This window comes from Acanthochromis polyacanthus, chromosome 14 (genome assembly GCF_021347895.1).
Source record: "Acanthochromis polyacanthus isolate Apoly-LR-REF ecotype Palm Island chromosome 14, KAUST_Apoly_ChrSc, whole genome shotgun sequence".
Lineage (NCBI taxonomy): Eukaryota > Metazoa > Chordata > Actinopteri > Pomacentridae > Acanthochromis > Acanthochromis polyacanthus.
Genome location: NC_067126.1, coordinates 6,386,355 through 6,405,647, shown reverse-complemented (window position 1 = coordinate 6,405,647; position 19,293 = coordinate 6,386,355). Strand labels below are relative to the sequence as shown.

The 19,293-nt window shown below is 38.2% G+C and overlaps 1 protein-coding gene across 3 annotated transcripts in view; it reads left to right on the top strand.

Moving 5' to 3' along the window:
- man1a2 (mannosidase, alpha, class 1A, member 2) overlaps nucleotides 1-19,293 on the top strand; it is a 207,278-nt gene that overhangs the window by 61,219 nt on the left and 126,766 nt on the right. For all 3 annotated transcript variants that reach the window (XM_051959126.1, XM_051959128.1, XM_051959127.1), the window contains exon 4: nucleotides 13,044-13,140. In XM_051959126.1, the coding sequence (XP_051815086.1) occupies nucleotides 13,044-13,140 (97 nt within the window). The remainder of the gene's footprint in view (nucleotides 1-13,043; nucleotides 13,141-19,293) is intronic.

The window sequence follows — 19,293 nt, the reverse complement described above, 5'->3', positions numbered from 1 at the left end:
TTGGGAAAATTGTAATCATCTTTGGACTAATTTTGAGTATTTTTGTACAGATTTTTCATTATTTTGGACACATTTTGAGTCATTTCAGACTAATTTTTAAACATTTTGGACAAGTGTGAGTCATTCTGGATGAATTTGTGTACATTTCCAAAAAATCTGCATCGGCATTAGACCCTCAAACAAAACAACACAATGCAAAACGACAACAACAAATTTCATCTCTACTGATACTGACTTTAGTCTGAATCCTGTTTATTAAAAAAACAAAACATGTAAGAACGCCATGTCCTTTGCACTAATTTACAATTTCTTTTAGAGATTCTTAAAAAATAATTAAAAACATGCCAAACACACACATATGTACATTTCTAAACTCAATCTGAACCTTTATCTCCTTTTTTGAAGCTCCTAAACACAAACGACTCTCATGGAGGGCAGGTTGAATAAATTCATCAAAGGAGAAACGACAGAAAGCACCACGTTGGAGACGATGGTGAAAAGGAGGGAGGAGAGCTTTTTAATCTGCCTCAGACTCTGACCTTAATAACAGCAGGCCACCTCTGGGCCGCCAGCGAGCTCTGAAGTGAGCTCCAGTGTATAATGTAGCATGATGAGTAAGTTTACAGTGGAAACACACCGCTGAGGAAGCAGCAGCAGAGAGGCGCTAATAAACATGGAGAGTTTCCTCAATCCTCTCAGGCCTGATTTATTGAGCTGCTCTCAGATATTATGTGTGATTGTGAGTTTATGTCTGAACTGCTTCCACACATTAGAAATGACCTGACCCCAGAATTAAAATGAAAATGCATCCATTAGGTGAGGCCAACGTCAGCTAATGTGTTCATTCATTCATTCCTTCATCCTGCAGACTGAGAACAGAAGACGTCCGTGAATATCAGAGTGCATATTCATAGGCAGGAAAAAAGCCACAGATCACAGAAGGTCGTCTCTGGCAGCGGACAGAGAATAGAAATTCTACCATCCAGTGTTCAGATTCTTGTAGACTTTAGGTGAAGCTTTTTTGACCTGCTCTGAAATATTTGACATCTTTTTTTTCTTATTTTAAGCTGTTTGCATTTCTACAACCTTTCCTCCTTGCATCATCTTCAGTTTTCTGTCTGAAGATTCTTTTGAGTCACTTTGAAAAAGCTTGTAATCATTATGGAGAATTTTGAATCACTTTGGAATCATTTTTGACAGATTTAGTCATTTTTGACAATTCTTTAACCATTCTGACAATAATCTGAGTCGTTTTAGAGAATTTTTAGTCATTTCATCTAATTTCCAGTAATTTTGGAAACATTTTTGTCAGTCGACCCCAAATTAACAGATAATTTATTCACTTCTGTTTTTATTTTTCGTATTCAGTTCTATTCACTCCTATTAATAAAGAAATGTAGTTCTGAATGACAGCCTCTCAGCTCTCACATGCTGTGAAAACATTACATCAGTCATGTGTATCGCGTCCAAATATTGGTTATCGGATAAAAAATAATTCAATTAATTATTGTTTTGTTAAATAAAATAAAATCTAAGAAAATTAAGTTAAATAAAATAAAATTCAGTGAACTAAAATAAAATTTAATATAAAATGGAAACTTATATTTTAAAAAAATTTAAAAATTATCGGTCGTCCATGAACTGAACAAAACAACAACAACAAATAAACAAAATTAAATTAACTAAAATAAAAATTACTAGATTAAAAATTACTACATAAAATTTAATATAATAAGAAAAAATAAAATTAAAATACTAACTTTGATTATTTTTTTTAATATAAAATTAGTATCGGTCCGCCATAATCTAAACAAAACGACAACAGCAAATAAAACCCAGATCTGCTGATCCCTACTCTGAGTCCTGTGTATAAAATAAAAACATATGCAAGAATGTCCATGTCTTATGCTCTAATTTTAAATGCAATTGTAGATTTATTTAAATATAATTAAATAAAAGCTTAGATTAATTTCATTTCATTTAAAACAAAATTACAGAAATTTGCATCGGCATTGGACCCTCATAAACAAAACGACAAAACTTCAGTTTTCTCTCTGCAGCAGAGAAAACAGTGCAATAGAAACACATTTGACACCATTTTTAACAAAATAAATGTTTTTTATTTCTGCACTTGTAGTCGTTTGTGACTCAGGAATTGGACGTAGTGTTTTGTTCAGTAAATCAGGACGAGTACTAATGAGGGAGTTTTTATTTTAATGCTCCAAGTCAGACTGTAAAGCTTTACACGTGGTGCTTTACATAAAAAAAAGCTTTTGTATATTCAAAACACCGTCGCAAACTGAATTAAAGAAACTAGAATGCCTGTTTATTAACAGAATATACACACGTGGACAAAATTGTTGGTACCCCTCAGTTAAAGAAGGAAAAACCCACAATTCTCACTGAAATCACTTGAAACTCACAAAAGTAACAATAAATAAAAAATTATTGAAAATTAAATAATCAAAAACAGCCATCACTTTTGAATTGTTGATTAACATAATTATTTAAAAAAACAAACTAATGAAATAGGGCTGGACAAAAATGATGGTACCCATAACTTAATATTTAGTTGCACAACCTTTTGAGGCAATCACTGCAATTAAACGATTTCTGTATTTGTCAATGAGCGTTCTGCAGCTGTCAACAGGTATTTTGGCCCACTCCTCATGAGCAAACAGCTCCAGTTGTCTCAGGTTTGATGGGTGTCTTCTCCAAATGGCATGTTTCAGCTCCTTCCACATATGTTCAATGGGATTCAGATCTGGGCTCATAGAAGGCCACTTTAGAATAGTCCAACGCTTTTCTCTCAGCCATTCTTGGGTGTTTTTGGCTGTGTGTTTTGGATCGTTGTCCTGTTGGAAGACCCATGACCTGCGACTGAGACCAAGCTTTCTGACACTAGGCAGCACATTTCTCTCCAGAATGCCTTGATAGTCTTCAGATTTCATCGTACCTTGCACACTTTCAAGACACCCTGTGCCAGATGCAGCAAAGCAGCCCCAAAACATTACTGAGCCTCCTCCATGTTTCACCGTAGGGACAGTGTTCTTTTCTTCGTATGCTTGGTTTTTGAGTCTATGAACATAGAGTTGATGTGCCTTACCAAAAAGCTCCAGTTTGGTCTCATCTGTCCAAAGGACATTCTCCCAGAAGCTTTGTGGCTTGTCAACATGCATTTTTGCAAATTCCAGTCTGGCTTTTTTATGAGTTTTTTTCAGCAGTGGTGTCCTCCTTGGTCGTCTCCCATGAAGTCCACTTTGGCTCAAACAACGACGAATGGTGCGATCTGACACTGATGTACCTTGGCCTTGGAGTTCACCTTTAATTTCTTTGGAGGTTGCTCTGGGCTCTTTGGATACAATTCCAACGATCCGTCTCTTCAATTTGTCATCAATTTTCCTCTTGCGGCCACGTCCAGGGAGGTTGGCTACTGTCCCGTGGGTCTTGAACTTCTGAATAATATGAGCCACTGTTGTCACAGGAACTTCAAGCTGTTTAGAGATGGTCTTATAGCCTTTACCTTTAAGATGTTTGTCTATCATTTTTTTTCGGATGTCCTGGGACAATTCTCTCCTTCGCTTTCTGTTGTCCATGTTCAGTGTGGTACACACCTTTTCACCAAACAGCAGGGTGACTACTTGTCTCCCTTTAAATAGGCAGACTGACTGATTATGAGTTTGGAAACACCTGTGATGTCAATTAAATGACACACCTGAGTTAATCATGTCACTCTGGTCAAATAGTTTTCAATCTTTTATAGAGGTACCATCATTTTTGTCCAGCCCTATTTCATTAGTTTGTTTTTTTAAATAATTATGTTAATCAACAATTCAAAAGTAATGGCTGTTTTTGATTATTTAATTTTCAATAAATTTTTATTTATTGTTACTTTTGTGAGTTTCAAGTGATTTCAGTGAGAATTGTGGGTTTTTCCTTCTTTAACTGAGGGGTACCAACAATTTTGTCCACGTGTGTATGAGCCCATATCAGTAGAAATAGTTTAGATTGGGATTTGGAATCAAAAACACGTATTTTACAGCAAACCTAATACATAAAAATACACTGAGCAGATCCAAAAAGTACAGAAATTTGTTCTCAAAAGTATATCTTACATAAACTAGTGGAGGATTGCAGTGATTCCAGCTTATATATGTATTCATCTGCATGTTCTTCTCCCTTAAAAGCTGAACTTCTACCTTCCAGTATTCATTTTATGCTGTCATGTAGACTTCAGGTGAAGCTTTTTAACCTGCTCTGAAGTATCTGACATATTTTTTTCTTCTTTCCAAACATTTTCTACAACTTTTCCTCCTTGCATCATCTTCAGTTTTCTGTCTACAGCAGAGAAAACATCTGAACAAGAAACACATTTAACACCGTGTTTTAAGAAAATAAATGGTTTTTAGTTGTGCGTTTGAAGCAGTTTGTGCCTCAGGCTCCGTCAGACTGTAAAACTCTGAAGCAGAAATGGTGTTTTAGATGGAATGAAAAATGTTCATTTCAGCTTTTATGTAGGCAAAACGCCATGGTAAACTTAATTAAAGGAACTAGTGTGTTTATTGACAGAATATGAGAGCTCACATGACTAGAGATAGTTTAGGTGGGATTTGGAATTTAAAAAAATGATTTTAATGCATAGGGAAGATAGAAAAGTATTGAAAATGTGTTGTTAACTGTATGTATTTGTTGGAGGTCACAATGGTTCCAGCCTCACCAAGCAGCTGCCACAAAAACCCAGAAATCCAATAAAAGATCAGACAGTGTTCATCTGTTCTGCTTAGTAGAAGGGTACGTATTCATAGACATGTTCTCCTGGCTTGTTTGTGTCTCGTGGTCGCCCAGAAATAGAAATTCTACCATCCAATATTCAGAGGATGGCGTCATGAAGCTTTTCTAACCTGCTCTGAAATATTTGACATATTCTCTCTTATTGCCAAACATTTTCCCAGCATTCCTACAACTTTTTCTCCTTGCGTCATCCTCAGTTTTCTGTCTGCAGCAAAGAAAAATACAAAATAAATGGTTTTATTTCTATGTTTGAGGTAGCTTTGTGCCTTAGGGATTGCAAAAATTTGTAAAAGATTGTTTATTAAATCAGTACAAGTTCTAATGAAGCTTTCTTTGTAAAAACTAGCAGCAAGACTGACCCAAGTTAGACTATAAAATGAAACTGTACAGAAAAACCACCATGACACGCTTAATTAAAGAAACTACGCTGCTGGTTCATTGACAGAACACAGTGTTCACGCTACTGCACATTGTTTAGGTTGGGATTTAGAATTAAAAACAGCTTTTTACTGTCCTGAATAATGAATTTAAAGGTATGGAAGTCATGCAAGTGGTAGAGAAAAGCATTTTTGAACATTTTTATTGTGCATTTGTGGAGGATAAAGTGATTCCTGCTTTAGAAAGCAGCTGCCACAGAGGAGATATAAGAGAACAGACTGTGTTTGTGTTGCTTTGCTGAGTTGTCAGAGTTGAGCAGGCCGTCTTCATCCTCCAACCTCCCAGATACGCTCATCAGGGTGTGTTTAACCGACTGCAGAACTTCACCATAAAACGGAGCTCAGTGGGAGACGTGGTGGTGAAGCCATTCAAGGGATACCGACCTAAAAACAAACCTTTTCAGGGCTCCAGACTGCGACCAAAGTGGTTGCATATGCGAGTTGACATCTCTTGTGATCTCATTGTGCGAGTGAATGAGGATTATTCGCTGATCTGTTGGCCCTTCTGTCTGCACAGGTAGCTACTGCACAAGTTACTGTGGTTGAAAACATTACTATTTCTTCACATTTGCTCCGTCTTTCCATGCCTGACGTGCAAACTGCAAAGAGATCTCGCCTGAGCAAGTTAAGACGTAAAACTAGCTCCATATTCAGTATCGGTGGACTATACAGGGGGTCCTCGGTTTACCACGTCTTTGTTGTTACGTTGGAACTGGTTACATGGAACTATTTGTCGAGTAGAGCGGATGAATACGTCATCACACAGCGCTACACTGGAAAAAATGCCCCTTACAGAACAAGAAAAAAAAATTATTTCTGAGAACTTTTACCTTGAAATAAGTGAAAAAAAATCTGCCAAGAGAACAAATGAACAATGGCTTGGTAAGATTTCTTAAAATGAGATGTGATATTAGAATATTGAGATCTTAAAATTGGCTGGGAAAACTTATTTTAAGCTCTATTTTACCAGGATTGTCAAGCTTAGGTGTCTTAGCCCTCCTGTTGTCCTTACCAAAAAATGTTGTTGCCTTGTCTGAAAAAAGTCCAAAAAATTCAGAAAAAAATCCCCAAATTTATAAAAATTTGCAAAATCTTTGGGAAGAAAATTCCTGAAAAGTTTAAAATAAAAAATTCCCAATTTGACAAGAAATAAAAATAGAAATTAAAAAAATCTAAAACATTTTCCAAAAATTAATAAAAATCTTCCACAAAAATCCTAAAAATATCTGAAGTGATTCCATATATATCAGTAAAAGTTCTAATATATTCTTTAAGAACATTCAGGAAAAAGTCAACCAAAATCCAGCAAAATTCACTGGATTTTTTGTGTCAAATTGGAATGTTCCGTCTGCTTCTACTACTACTGCTTAAACTACACAAAGTTCACAGTACATGTATACTTTTAGTACTGAGTACTAATACTGTATGCTTTTACTTTTAATACAGTAACCTACATAAAGCTAAAAATCCCAAATACTTTTACTTCAGATACTTGAACTACATGAAGCTGATACTACTTGAAGATACTTTAACGCTTGATAAAACACAGTTTTAGCTGCATTAGCTGATAATAAATCATCACGTTTGCTATTGATACTTCATTTATACCAAGCTGTTGATACTTGAGTACTTTTTCTCCGGATACTTGAACTAATTTTTTGATATTTTCTCGTCACTGGTGGCTTTAGTCTCATGGAAGCTGCGATGTTTTCAAAGAAACGTTTCTTACCGGCTTGGAAACCGTTTAAAGACCAGAAACTTTCTACAGAGACTTCTGTTGTGCTTCTTCAGTCATAATTTGTGGCGCGCTGCAGGGCAAAACATTTTTAAAAGAAAGACTCGTATAACCTCTAAAGTCAGACTTTTGATTTGTTATCAACACTATGAAATCAGTCACTGATGTTCGTCTTTCTAAATAAATGTCCTTTTTGCTGTGAGCCATGAGTTGTTCCCTGGTTTCCAGCAAAAACAACACTTCCTTATGAATTGTACCTCAAGGTTCTGAAACAAGAAGATGGAAGAATTTAAAGGAATTTCACAACGGTTCAGATGGTAAAAGAGATTAATCAGAGTTGGGTGATAATGTCTCGAGCACTCTGGGGTTTTTGTTACGGCTCAGAATGGACCTTCAGGGGGCGATTAAACTCGACAGTAAATATGATTAGTATGCGTGCTGTAAAGAGAGTTTGTGTTACATTATTCGATAGAAATCTGCTTTTTTCTGTTATTTCTGACCATTTCATTAACATTAGAACATCCTGGATGAATAAAATAAATGCGACACGGCTGAAAAACAGTAAACGCAGCAGCAAGCTGTTGAAGATGCATTCACCAAGGCTCTAAAACTGTAAATATTTATGTTTAAAGTGTCTAAAAAATTTGGCCAAAATGGCATAAATGTATCTAAAATGAGGAAAAAAATATTCAAAATGACTAAATTTGTCTTTTTTTCCCTTCAAAATGATTGTCGATTTTGGTAAAATTACTAAAAATTTGCCCCAAACAACCAAAAAAATGTCCAGGCAGCCTGTTCAAAATGACAGAAACTGGTCAGAACATAGAAATTAAACCGACTAGATCAATAAATTAAATGCAGCATGGCTCAGAAACAGTGAACAGAGCTGCAAGTTTTTGGAAGACAAATTCATCATGGTGAAACATCTTTCTAGATTTGTTGTGAAGAGTAGAGAGAAAAACATTTAGTTTGTTGAAGCAGTAAAATATGTATAATATATAGTCATCGTTTTTTTCCAGTATTGGTAGCACTGCGGACTTTTTGAGGGTTTTTCTACACATTGATTCCATTTCATTAAATCTGTAAATTAAATAGAAATATATTAAAGAATTTCTGTTGTTTTGAGTTTAGAACTTAAACTAAGTTCCAAGAATATCACAGGATGTAATGTTATAGTACTGTGATGTTGTATATTAAAATTAAAGTTAAGCCTCATCATATTTACTGTAAAAAATAGAAATAAAAATTTCCAGTATTGGTAACACTTGAGGCTGCTTTGAAAAATGTTGCAGAAATTTGGTATTTTTTTGCATTGAAACTTTGTTGAATGCATGAAGGGCATTTTTTAGTTTTCTCTGCTTGTAGTCATGGGTTTGCTGTTTTTTGCAGTAAAAAAAAGTGCAAAAACATCTAGAAACTACTTTGAGTTCACATCAGTTAAAAAAAAGACAATAAAAACAATGGTCTGATCCCATCGCCAGAACAGAAATCTCAATTATTCTTGAGTAAATCGAATCCTAATTAAGAAAACTGGTAAAAATAGTGAGTTAATCCTCAATTATTTTCATTCTGGTGCTTTAAATTTACATTTTATTGGCAATATGTTGCTCCTTTTTGATATAAATTCTGATTGATGCCGGTTCAATGCTCCTGAAATGTTTGGTTTTGGTGTTGAGCTTCTCCTGCTGGCATTTCTTAACGAGGTTCTGTTCTAATTATAAAACCAACCAGTCACTCGGGCCAATGCAAACCAGTTTCCCCTCCGTCCTTTTTTCCATGTGGCTCCCAAGATGCCGCGGTGGAAAAGCAGTAGCTGTCAGAATCAATCAGAGAACTTTGCGGCTTAATGCCCAATTAGTATTCCAAGGTCCTTTAAATAAGCAGTTTGTCAACATCGGCGAGCACCTCGCGGCGGAGCGCTTGTCCTTGGCATATGGGCCAATCAAAGTTTGATGAAGCATCCAATCAACACATATCAGTGGGGGGAGTCGGCCAACGCGAGCGCTGTCCGTGTCGCGGTGTGTATTAATTTGATTTATAATCCTCGGTGCGTGCACGCGGTGCGTCATGGAAAGCCACGAGGCCAAGAACACAATGAAGCTCCTGGCCCTGGTCTTTATTAGCTTGGCCGCCTGCCCGCTCCAAGGAGAGGGAAAGTTGGAGGAGGTTTCTGGATCCTCGTCCCCAAACAGTGGCACGAGGCAGACGGCTACTGATGCAGGGAAACTGGCAGAGGAACCAGTATATAGACCGTCCCCAGGCTACTTCCTGGAGTGTTGTTGTTGGCTGTCGTTCCTTTGTTTTCTTTCATCCTGAGCTGTTAGGGATCTCTCTACATAGAAGAAAATTTGAAAAAGTTGCACAAGAACAGTGATAGTTTAGTGGAAAATAGGTTTGTTTACCTGATTTCAGTTCAGATATTCTATTTTAATCCATTTAAAAACCTTTATTTTTTCCCTGGAGATAGTATACAGAATAGAAAATTTTCATTGTCATAAGTACAATGAAATCAAAAGAGGCGCTCCACATGATACACCATGAAACATTCCTAAAACTCCGTAGAGCTTCTATAGAACACTATAGAAACACAATTGGAGTGTGTGTACAGCTCATTCAAAATATATAGACTTATTGAATGCAGTTGGTAGAATTTTTTTTTATTTGCACAAATGCAGAGATAATAAAAAAATCCTCTAAATCGACAACTATCAAGAAACGAACGCACATTCATACCTTCAGTTGATGCAAGAGCAATTTCATTGAAATTTATATTTTGTGCACAAATATGTCAAATTAGTTGAGTCTGTTGAAAGACATGTTATATATTATATGTAGCATTTTTTCGTACTTTTTTATTAAAGGCTGTCAGTAATTCCAGTTTAACTGATTGGTGAAGTTGACAGTTTGCTTTAAAGGCAGGGGTGTAGGTCTCGGTTTATAAAAAAAAATCTACTTTTTTGTAATCATTGTTAATTTATCCAGCCCAAAAGTCCACCAGTGGGTTTGAAATTGCCTGGGGACCAGACAGCCTTTATATTGTATATTACAAATACACATAAAGTAAGTCTGGAACTGCTCCATTGAACCAAATCGAGCCCAGAGGCGGGACTACCGATCACAGCTTGAATTGGAGAGAGCCAATCAGCGTAACACATGTGTGACGCAATCACTAAGCGACCTAACAATTGCCTTTCCGCCATGATGTTTTGTAGTTTTAACAGCTTCCTTCACCGTACAGGGGTCCTGAGGAAAATCTAAGCTCTCCCTTTCAACAGTGGAGGGCAGCATTACGCATTCTATCGTACAGCCTGCCGGAATTAAAAATACATCCTTTTTAAAAAGAAAAGCTTGAAGAGCTGCTTCTTGTTGAGGTTTTAAATACAAATTCAGCCCGTGCAAAACAGAGGAAAGCGCACGAGAGAAACCTCGCTCTGTTGCGGTCGCATCGTTAACTCTCGCCTCTGGTGCTCTGATTGGTTCGGTCTGATCTGCTCGGAGCTTGAAAACCTGTCAAAATGTGTCAATGGAGGAGGGCTAGCCCATATTCCCGTATATCCCTTATAACGGGAATACAGTCTAGCTAAGCTAGGCTAGGTTTGAAAGGCTTAATACCTTTAAAACTATTATGAAAACCAGAAAAAATCATCTGGAAATTAAGATTACCATCAGGTTATTTATTCAAAATCACTTTATTCTGGACATCTCAAAAAATTGATTAACACCTGATTTTATAGAAACCAAACTAACAAAAAAAGCTGATTTTCGTTCTGATCCCATCATCGACGACAACTTTGGTCATTTTGTCAACATCAGGATGATCTATGAATCGATATGCTAAGCTAACGGCCCCGTAGAGATGCTAAGCTAACTGCCCCGTAGAGATGCTAAGCTAACTGCCCCGTAGAGATGCTAAGCTAACTGCCCCGTAGAGATGTCAAGCTAGCAGTCTCGTAAAGATGCTAAGCTATCGGCTCCGTACAGATGCTAAGCTAGCAACCCCATAGTGATATCAAAATAACAGCCTCATAGAGATGTCAAGTTAATGACCTTGTAGAGATGCTAAGCTATCAGCCCCGTAGAGATGCTAACCTAGCAGCTACGCAGAAATGGTATGCTAGCAACCCTGTAGAGATGCTAAGCTAGCAACCCTGTAGAGGTGCTAAGCTAACAGCTACTTAAAAATGCTAAGCTACCAGCCCCATATAGATCCTAAGCTAACGGCCCCCGTAGAGGTGCTAAGCTCGCAACCTTGTAGAGGTGCTAAGCTAACAGCCCCGTAGAGATGCTAAGCTAGTAGCCTGTAGAAATGCTAAGCTAGCAACCCTGTAGAGATGCTAAGGTAACAGCTACATAGAAATGCTGAGCTACCAGCCCCGTATAGATCCTAAGCTAAAAGCCCCGTAGAGGTGCCATGCTAACTGCCCCATAGAGTTGCTAAGCTAACAGTCCCGTAGAGATGCCATGCTAACAGCCCCGCAGATGCTAAACTAAGAGCCCCGTAGAGGCGCTAAGCTAGCAACCCTGTAGAGGTGCTACGCTAACAGCCCCATAGAGATGCTAAGCTAACAGAGGCTGGCAGATGGGCAGGTATGAACGCTGCCAGATGGACGAGACAGAATCACAGGGTCGACAGACATCTATAGAACCAGACGACGACTGAGGCGACCACATAGACGGAAACGTGCTTTTCTGAGGTTGTCGGTGGCACTGGAGCGAGGGCTGAGGAGGAAGAAAAACAAAAGGTTTGAAACTAAAAGCTTGCGCTCCTTCCTCCCCCGGCTGTGTGTGTTCGCCCTGAAGCTCCTCTTCTTCAGCATCAGCCTCCATGTCAGGCCTCATCTTACCTCGCCGAGCCATCGCTGGCAGCCGGAGAACAGAGGCTTGTTCTGTTCCATCTGCTAGACAAACGTCTGCACAGACAGTGGAGGGCGGATGAAGTTATGTGCAAAATGTAGACACAGTGTTTGAAGAACGGCACAGACAAAGATGGATTTTTAAACAGTGACATGTTGTTTTTTGCATTTGTATGTCATCTAAGCCTTGTCTTGTATTTTTTCTAGGAATTTGCGGAGCATTTTCTGTTTTTTACCCTTGTATAGATTATTTTCATCATTTGGAGGCAAGTTATTAAGGCCTTTGTCCACATAATAATGATAAAAATGTAGTTATTTTCACTCTGTGTCCACACAACCATCGTTTTACCAAATATTTGTGCACAAAGAAGGATTTAGAATGATACAAACGCTGTAATAAACCTGCAAGACCGCTCGATTCAGAATTTTGGCGATTCTGCAGACTTTTAAACTGTAGCTGCAAAAGTATGTTTGTTACAGAGATGTGCAAAATGTAAGCACAGTGCTTGAAGAAAAGCAAATAGAAAGATGGATTTGTACATTGACATGCTGTTTAATGCATTTGTATGTTGTCTAAGCCTTACTTTGGGTTTTTTCTAGGAATTTGCGAAGCATTTTGTCAATTTTTCTACCATTGTTTGGATGAACTTCACCCTTTAGAGGCTAAATATTGAGGCATTGTCCAATTAATTTGAATATCTTCCCCCGTGTACATATCTCTGTACATACGACAACACAAACGGACTACAAACGCTGTGATAAACATGACAAATTAAGTTGTAAACTTAACATATGTGTCTATATATAAAGCTGCTACTTCTATTTTAGTGTTTATAGGCCTTCATAGAAATATATAAACAAAAATTTTAGCAAATTTTTTGAAAAAAATCAGTGGTTTGGAGGCCCAAACAAAGATAAAAATGTCTGTATTTGTTACAGATATGCATAATTTTGCAAATATTAAGGCCTTGTCCATTTAATTTCATCTCTATGATTAAACGCTTCTGTTCCAACACTGAATTTATTTGCGTGTTTCTGTAACAACTTCACTAATCGCAGCAACAGCAGCTGCATCACATTATGCCGAAATGCAAACGATGTGAAGAGAAATTAAGTCGCCAAATTAGACGTTGTTTTACGGAGCTCTGAGTCTCAGTCGTCACACAGTTTTTGGATGCTTTCTCCTCTTCTAACGCGGTGTTTTCTTGTTGTTTTGTTGTTTTCTAGATGATGAAACACGCGTGGGACAGCTACAGACAGTACGGCTGGGGTCACAACGAGCTGAAGCCCCTCGCCAAGAAAGGACATTCCACAAATATCTTCGGTAAGCCAGACAGACACTCCTCTCTCTCTCTCCCACTGCTGGCGGTTTGCGTGGACTCACACACATTATGTCTCTCTGATGCTCTTTATTTATTTTTGTTTATTATTTCCCTCTCGTTTGGATGTGTATCAGTTTGTAAAGAGATCACTGAAACCACGAGCAGAGCAGAGAACGTAGATCACTGATAAGAGAATCAGGAAACGTGCTGCAAACGCTGGTAATATTTACACTCTCCGCTGTATACATCTGTGCAGCTGAGGTTTTATTCTAAATGTGCAAAAAGGAAATGTTAGTTTATGATAGAAACGACTCAAATTCAATGCAACCAGCACTGAAATAAAGACATTTTTGGGTGTCATGAGCTGCAAAATGGAGCTTCTTATTGTTTCTAATTTGATTTTTGCAGCTTCTGTCTATAATTTTTAACTTCACATGAGATTTTATTTGCACCCTGCAGAACAATATCAGTGTTATAGACTTTTAAAAGACTCTAAACAAGACTTGTGACGTGACATTGAGTTTAAATTAAGAGCTTTTTTTAACAGAAACTCACATTTTACACATAGAATTGATCAAATAACAGCTTTAAACAATACCTGTGGCTTTACATTGTGCCTAACTTCAGTATTTTTCACAGAGAAAGCACATTTTAATGAGCTTTAACCTTTGGAGACAAAAACAACAGCAGTAATTTGTTTCTGGTGTGGCCTTGTAACGTCTTCACGGCTCAGTTGAATGATTATCTCTGCACCAAACCAACTTAAAATCAGATAATCCTGTGCTCCTAATTCCACTTTCTGGACTTTTAAAAAATAATTTTCTGACTCCAACACTTCAGAAAGGTGGTGTTTTTCCCACACCTGCCCACACCTTCATCCTACTCTGCTGCTACGTCTTCTTCTGTGGTTTAGTAGCCGTCATGCTGGATAAGGATGGACAGATAGATCATTAATCCCAAGGGAAATTCAAGATTTGCAATAGCTGCAAAGAAAAGCTGCAGGGTTTGAATAACGGCGTCTTGTGAGGTGTGTTTTTGACTTTAGTGTGAGCTGTTCTTCCTTATTTTGCTCAGAATCTGCTCAACTTTTAAGCCAAAGCACACACAGAGGAGCTGCTGACGCTGTTACTGGATGCATTTGCATCGACAGCGCTGTCCAGAATCTCATCCAAACACGTGAAGATGTGTGTTAACGCCGGCTAATCAGAGTGTGTGTGGTCGCAGTGAGTGTGTGTTTGTGGCGTGAGGATGCATGCTTATGAGGCTTTTGTGTCAAATTGGAATGTTCCGTCTGGTAAATTGGCCAGAGGCGCCCGGTGTTATTTTTACGGGAGCCGCCGCTAAACGCTAGATAGGTGCTGCATTTGTTTATCTGCAGCGTGTCCTTTTGTGTGTTTTTTTTTTCCCTGAGCGAGCGAGTGTGTTTCCCCTGCCTCCTCCTAGCAGCTGAGTCTGGCTATCTGTGGGTTATTAGTCACAGGGTGGCCGCTAAAATACGAGCCAGACGCCAGTGAAGAATCCTCACCAAGCACGCTGCCGTTATTGATGAGGCGTAGCCCGTCCTGCCTGGCGGTATCGATCGCCTGTGCACATGTTTTTGGAACAGAAATGAGAGAAAAAGTAATATATCGTAGACGCAGCAGAGTCCTGTTGCTTCGGTTGTTCCTGGTATTGACAGCTCGTAGCAGAGGAGCACGAATGCACAGATGCAAGATGAAGAGTTAAATCACTGTGATGTTTTTCCTCCTCTGATGTACACACTGACTGAGGAAAAAAACCATCCCAGGCTGATAGTTTTGGAGTTTTGAAGCTGATTTTTAGTACGTGAAGGAAATATGAAAAGTTTGATAACCAAAAAATGTAATTTCTGTTTAAATAAATCACAAAAACACAAAACATCAGTGAGGAGAAATGGAAAAAACATGCTGAACTTAACTTTTAATTCCTTAATATTTCAGTTTTTGGCAGCTTATTTTGATTGTAAACTGCTTTTGAGTGAGCCTGTTCACCTTAATTTACATTTTTAAATGTAACTTGACTAAATGGGAAATTGGAAAACGCACTCAGACCTCTTCCAAGGCTGTTCAATCATTTGTGTTTAGTCTACTTCAGACTGCAGATTAATGCCCTAAATGGCTGAGGACTGGTCTAAAATGACTTAAAACCTGGCCAACAAGATAAAAAAGATGGAACATTTCTTCAAAATGGCTCTAAACTTGTCCAATGTGACTTCAAACTTCACCAAAATGACACAATGTGTACAAAATTACTTCAGACTTTCCCTAAATGCCTTTGGACTTGTCTAAAATGACTCAAAACCTGTTCACAAGATGCAAAACATGACTAACATGACTTGAAACATGTCTACAAGATAAACATTTCTCCAAAATGACTCCAAAATGACAACAAGTGGTTCAAAAGGACTTAAAAATGTTGACTAAATAGCTTGAAACCTGTCTGAAATGACTTTAACCTTGCCCTAAGTGGCTCAGGACTTCTCTTACATGATTCAAAATCTGTCCAACAAGATAGAAAAAGAAGAAAACTTCACCAAAATGACACGAGACTTGTCCAGCATGACTTGAAACTTGACCAAAATCAATCAGACTAATGCCCTAAATGATTCAGGACTTGTCTAAAATGACTCAAAACCTGTTCTTGTGACGCAAAACATGTCTAACATGACATGAAACATGTCTAAAAGATAAAAAATTTCTCCAAAATGACTCGAAACTTGTCCAAAATGACGTAATAATGGAAACTAGATATCTTGAAATATGTCCAAAATTACTTTAACCTTGCCCTAAGTGCCTTAGGACTGGTCTAAAATGACTCAAAACCTGTCCAAGATAGAAAAGATCAAAAAAGTTCTCCTAAATGGCTCGAAAAATGACAATTTCTAAATGGTAAATGGTCTGTATTTAAATAGTGCTTTACTATACCTGCAAGGTACCCAAAGCACTTTACATGATACATCACATTCACCCATTCACACACACATTCACACACTGATGGCCGAAACTGCCATGCAAGGCGCTAACCACGACCCATCAGGAGCAATTCGGGGTTAGGGGTCTTGCTCAGGGACACCTCGAGCACGACGGGCCAAGGATCGAACCAGCGGCCCTTCGGTTGCAAGACGGCTAGTCTACCCACTGATCCATGCCGCCCCAATGTGTCCAAAATGACATCAATTTTGGCCTAAATGCCTCAGGACTTGTCTAAAATGATTGAAAACATGTCCACATGACGCAAAACATGACTAATGTGACTTGAAACATGTCCAAAAGGTAAAGATTTCTCCAAAATGACTTGAAACTTGCCCAAAATGGCAGAAATTTGTTCAAAATGACTTGAAAATGTGACCTAAATAACCCGAAACCTGTACAAAATGACTTTAAATTTGCCCTAAAGCTGTTGTTTGCTCACTTCTATTCAAATGTGGTTACTACAGTAGCCAAATGATGTTTATTTTTGTTTTTAGTTCCAAAAAGCACCATTTTTTAACAGTATTTAAGTCATATGTGTATTTATACAGCAGTTTATTTCAGCGCAGGATTCTGCCTGCCATATGCAGAAATTATCATCTTCTATTGAACATGCATCCGATGCAGTTGTTAATAAAAAGCCAGTTGTCTGTGCTCACTACATGCCTCCTAGCTCGGCCTTAATCAGTCCACAGAGGGGAGTCCAGGGCAGTAACCAGAGCACCGGGGCGCCCACTGAGGCACCAGGCTCAGATAACCTTCACTTCACTTCCCGGCCCCGACTCGTCTTTTTTCTTTTTTTCCTTTTCTCCTCCGCTCTCTGGACAATGAGTTGAGCCGATTCTGAGTTCAGATACAAGCCGAGCCTTTGTCTGGAGGCTGCACGGTTCAAACGAGGATAACTTACGGCCTTGTAGAGGAAGTGTGGCTCAGGCTGCTGTTCTGAGGGGATCAGTTCAAGTGGTGTCAGAAAGAGACGACTGTTCAAATGTAACGTAGAAACGCACACAGATTTATAGACAGCCGACAGCACAGACTCTGTTCAGCGTCCTGAAGCCTGATGGGCAGAAATTCATACACAAATACACACAAACAGAGCTTTTGTTCTGAGTTTGTGTGGAATTTAAAGGCTACTAACTGAAGCGTTCATAGGATATAGATCCAAATCTGATAACCAGGAAGTTCCAAGACCATTCAGAGTTTCATAAACCAGTAAAATAGCTACAAGTATTTGTAGTTTTAAGAAGCTGTGAGGCCAGAGTTCTGTAGTATGAAGTGAAATTAGTGTGCTAGCAGGTATGGTAACTGATGCTGCAGAGCCAGATCTCCATGGTAACTGATGCTACAGAGCTAGATCTCCATGGTAACTGATGCTACAGAGCTAGGTCTCCATGGTAACTGATGCTGCACAGCTAGATCTCCATGGTAACTGATGCTGCACAGCTAGATCTCCATGGTAACTGATGCTGCACAGCTAGATCTCCATGGTAACTGATGCTGCAGAGCTAGATCTCCATGGTAAATTATGCTACAGAGCTAGATCTCCATGGTAAATTATGCTACAGAGCTAGATCTCCATGGTAAATTATGCTACAGAGCTAGATGTCCATGGTAACTGATGCTGCAGAGCTAGATCTCCATGGTAACTGATGCTGCAGAGCTAGATCTCCATGGCAACTGATGTTACGGCACTAGATCTTCATCTTAACTGATGCGACAGTGCAAGGTCTCCATGGTAACTGATGCTGGTCCAGATCAGGTTCTGTTCAGATTTCTGTCTCTCTTTAACGAAATGGTTTCCTGATGATTTAGATTCTATTTATCTGTAAACCTGCTGATCTGTACGTTACTAAAACCACCAAATGAAGCCGTGTAGTTACAGTATCACACACTGTATGCATTGTGTTGCCATGGAAACATGACATGCAGAAATCACATAAATATGTTTTAATGTTTGATTTCCTGCAGCTGATAGAACACCGATCAAAACACTGATTATTCTATTGATATTTATTACAGAATATATTCAATCAATAACTTTAATTTCACTTTGATTTGGACAAAAATTCCATTTACATCCTGCATTATGGGACAGTGTCAGACCTACATACCCTTCAATACAACATCATGTTTAAATATATGAAGTTTAAAGTTTAACAGCTCTAATGTGCAGCTGTCCGTTATCAATAATCAGCTGCATTGATCAGTTAAATAAATATATTTACACATGATTAACAGTTTTCTACCAGCATTCTGTCCTGCATCATTTACAGCAGCAGAACTTTTTATATTTCTTGGAGCTCTACATTAAAACAACCTGTTGGCTGAAGTAGGACATGATTGGTTCATTTAGTGCAGATTAAATGCACTAAACTTTTAATTTCATGATACCTGATATCTCTGATTGAGCTTTTAGTTTTTGTTGAGCTGATTTACACAAAAACCATCTGCATGTGTTCATAGTTCAGCTGTCAGATAGAAGAACTGTACAGCAGTTAGTCTTGCGGTTAATAAAATCAGTTAATAGTGTATTAACCATGTTCTACAGATGATTAAATGCATTTATTGTTCAGTTTCTAATGTGTTTTTATGTGTTGCCCTGGCGTCAATTCTCGCTCTGACACTTTAACATCGAATTTCTCTCTCTGAGTTTTGATACCGACGGAAATTAAATCAGTTTCTAAAAGATTAACCTCAGCCTTAACCTTTGCAGCTTGAACCTGTGATTCTATCTTTTTTTAAATGAAGCTTTAATGATTTAACATTGATATGATTCTGTACCACAATGTGCTGCTTTTTAAACTACAGAAAGACAATTAATGGAGCATCAGATGCCATTGATCCAGGGTTTATAGCACTTGACCCTTGTTTCGGTTGTGCAGAGCGAAGGTTGGTTTTGTTTATTGAAGGAGGACGACACAGACGGTGATCGTTAACTACAGTCAAGAAAAACACTCTGAGGAGAAGCCGCTCTGTTTGGAGTGTAAATCTGCACCACTGAGAGGAAGAAATGTTTGAAAATCTGAAGAAAATTAGACAAAAATAGCTTTTAATAATCAATAGATTATCAGTAGTTTGTCGAGAAATTAAAAAAATATATATTCTGGCCACTAAAAAGTCAGTGTGGTGCTTTTTATAGTTTATTCCATGACTGTTCAGTTTGTTAGA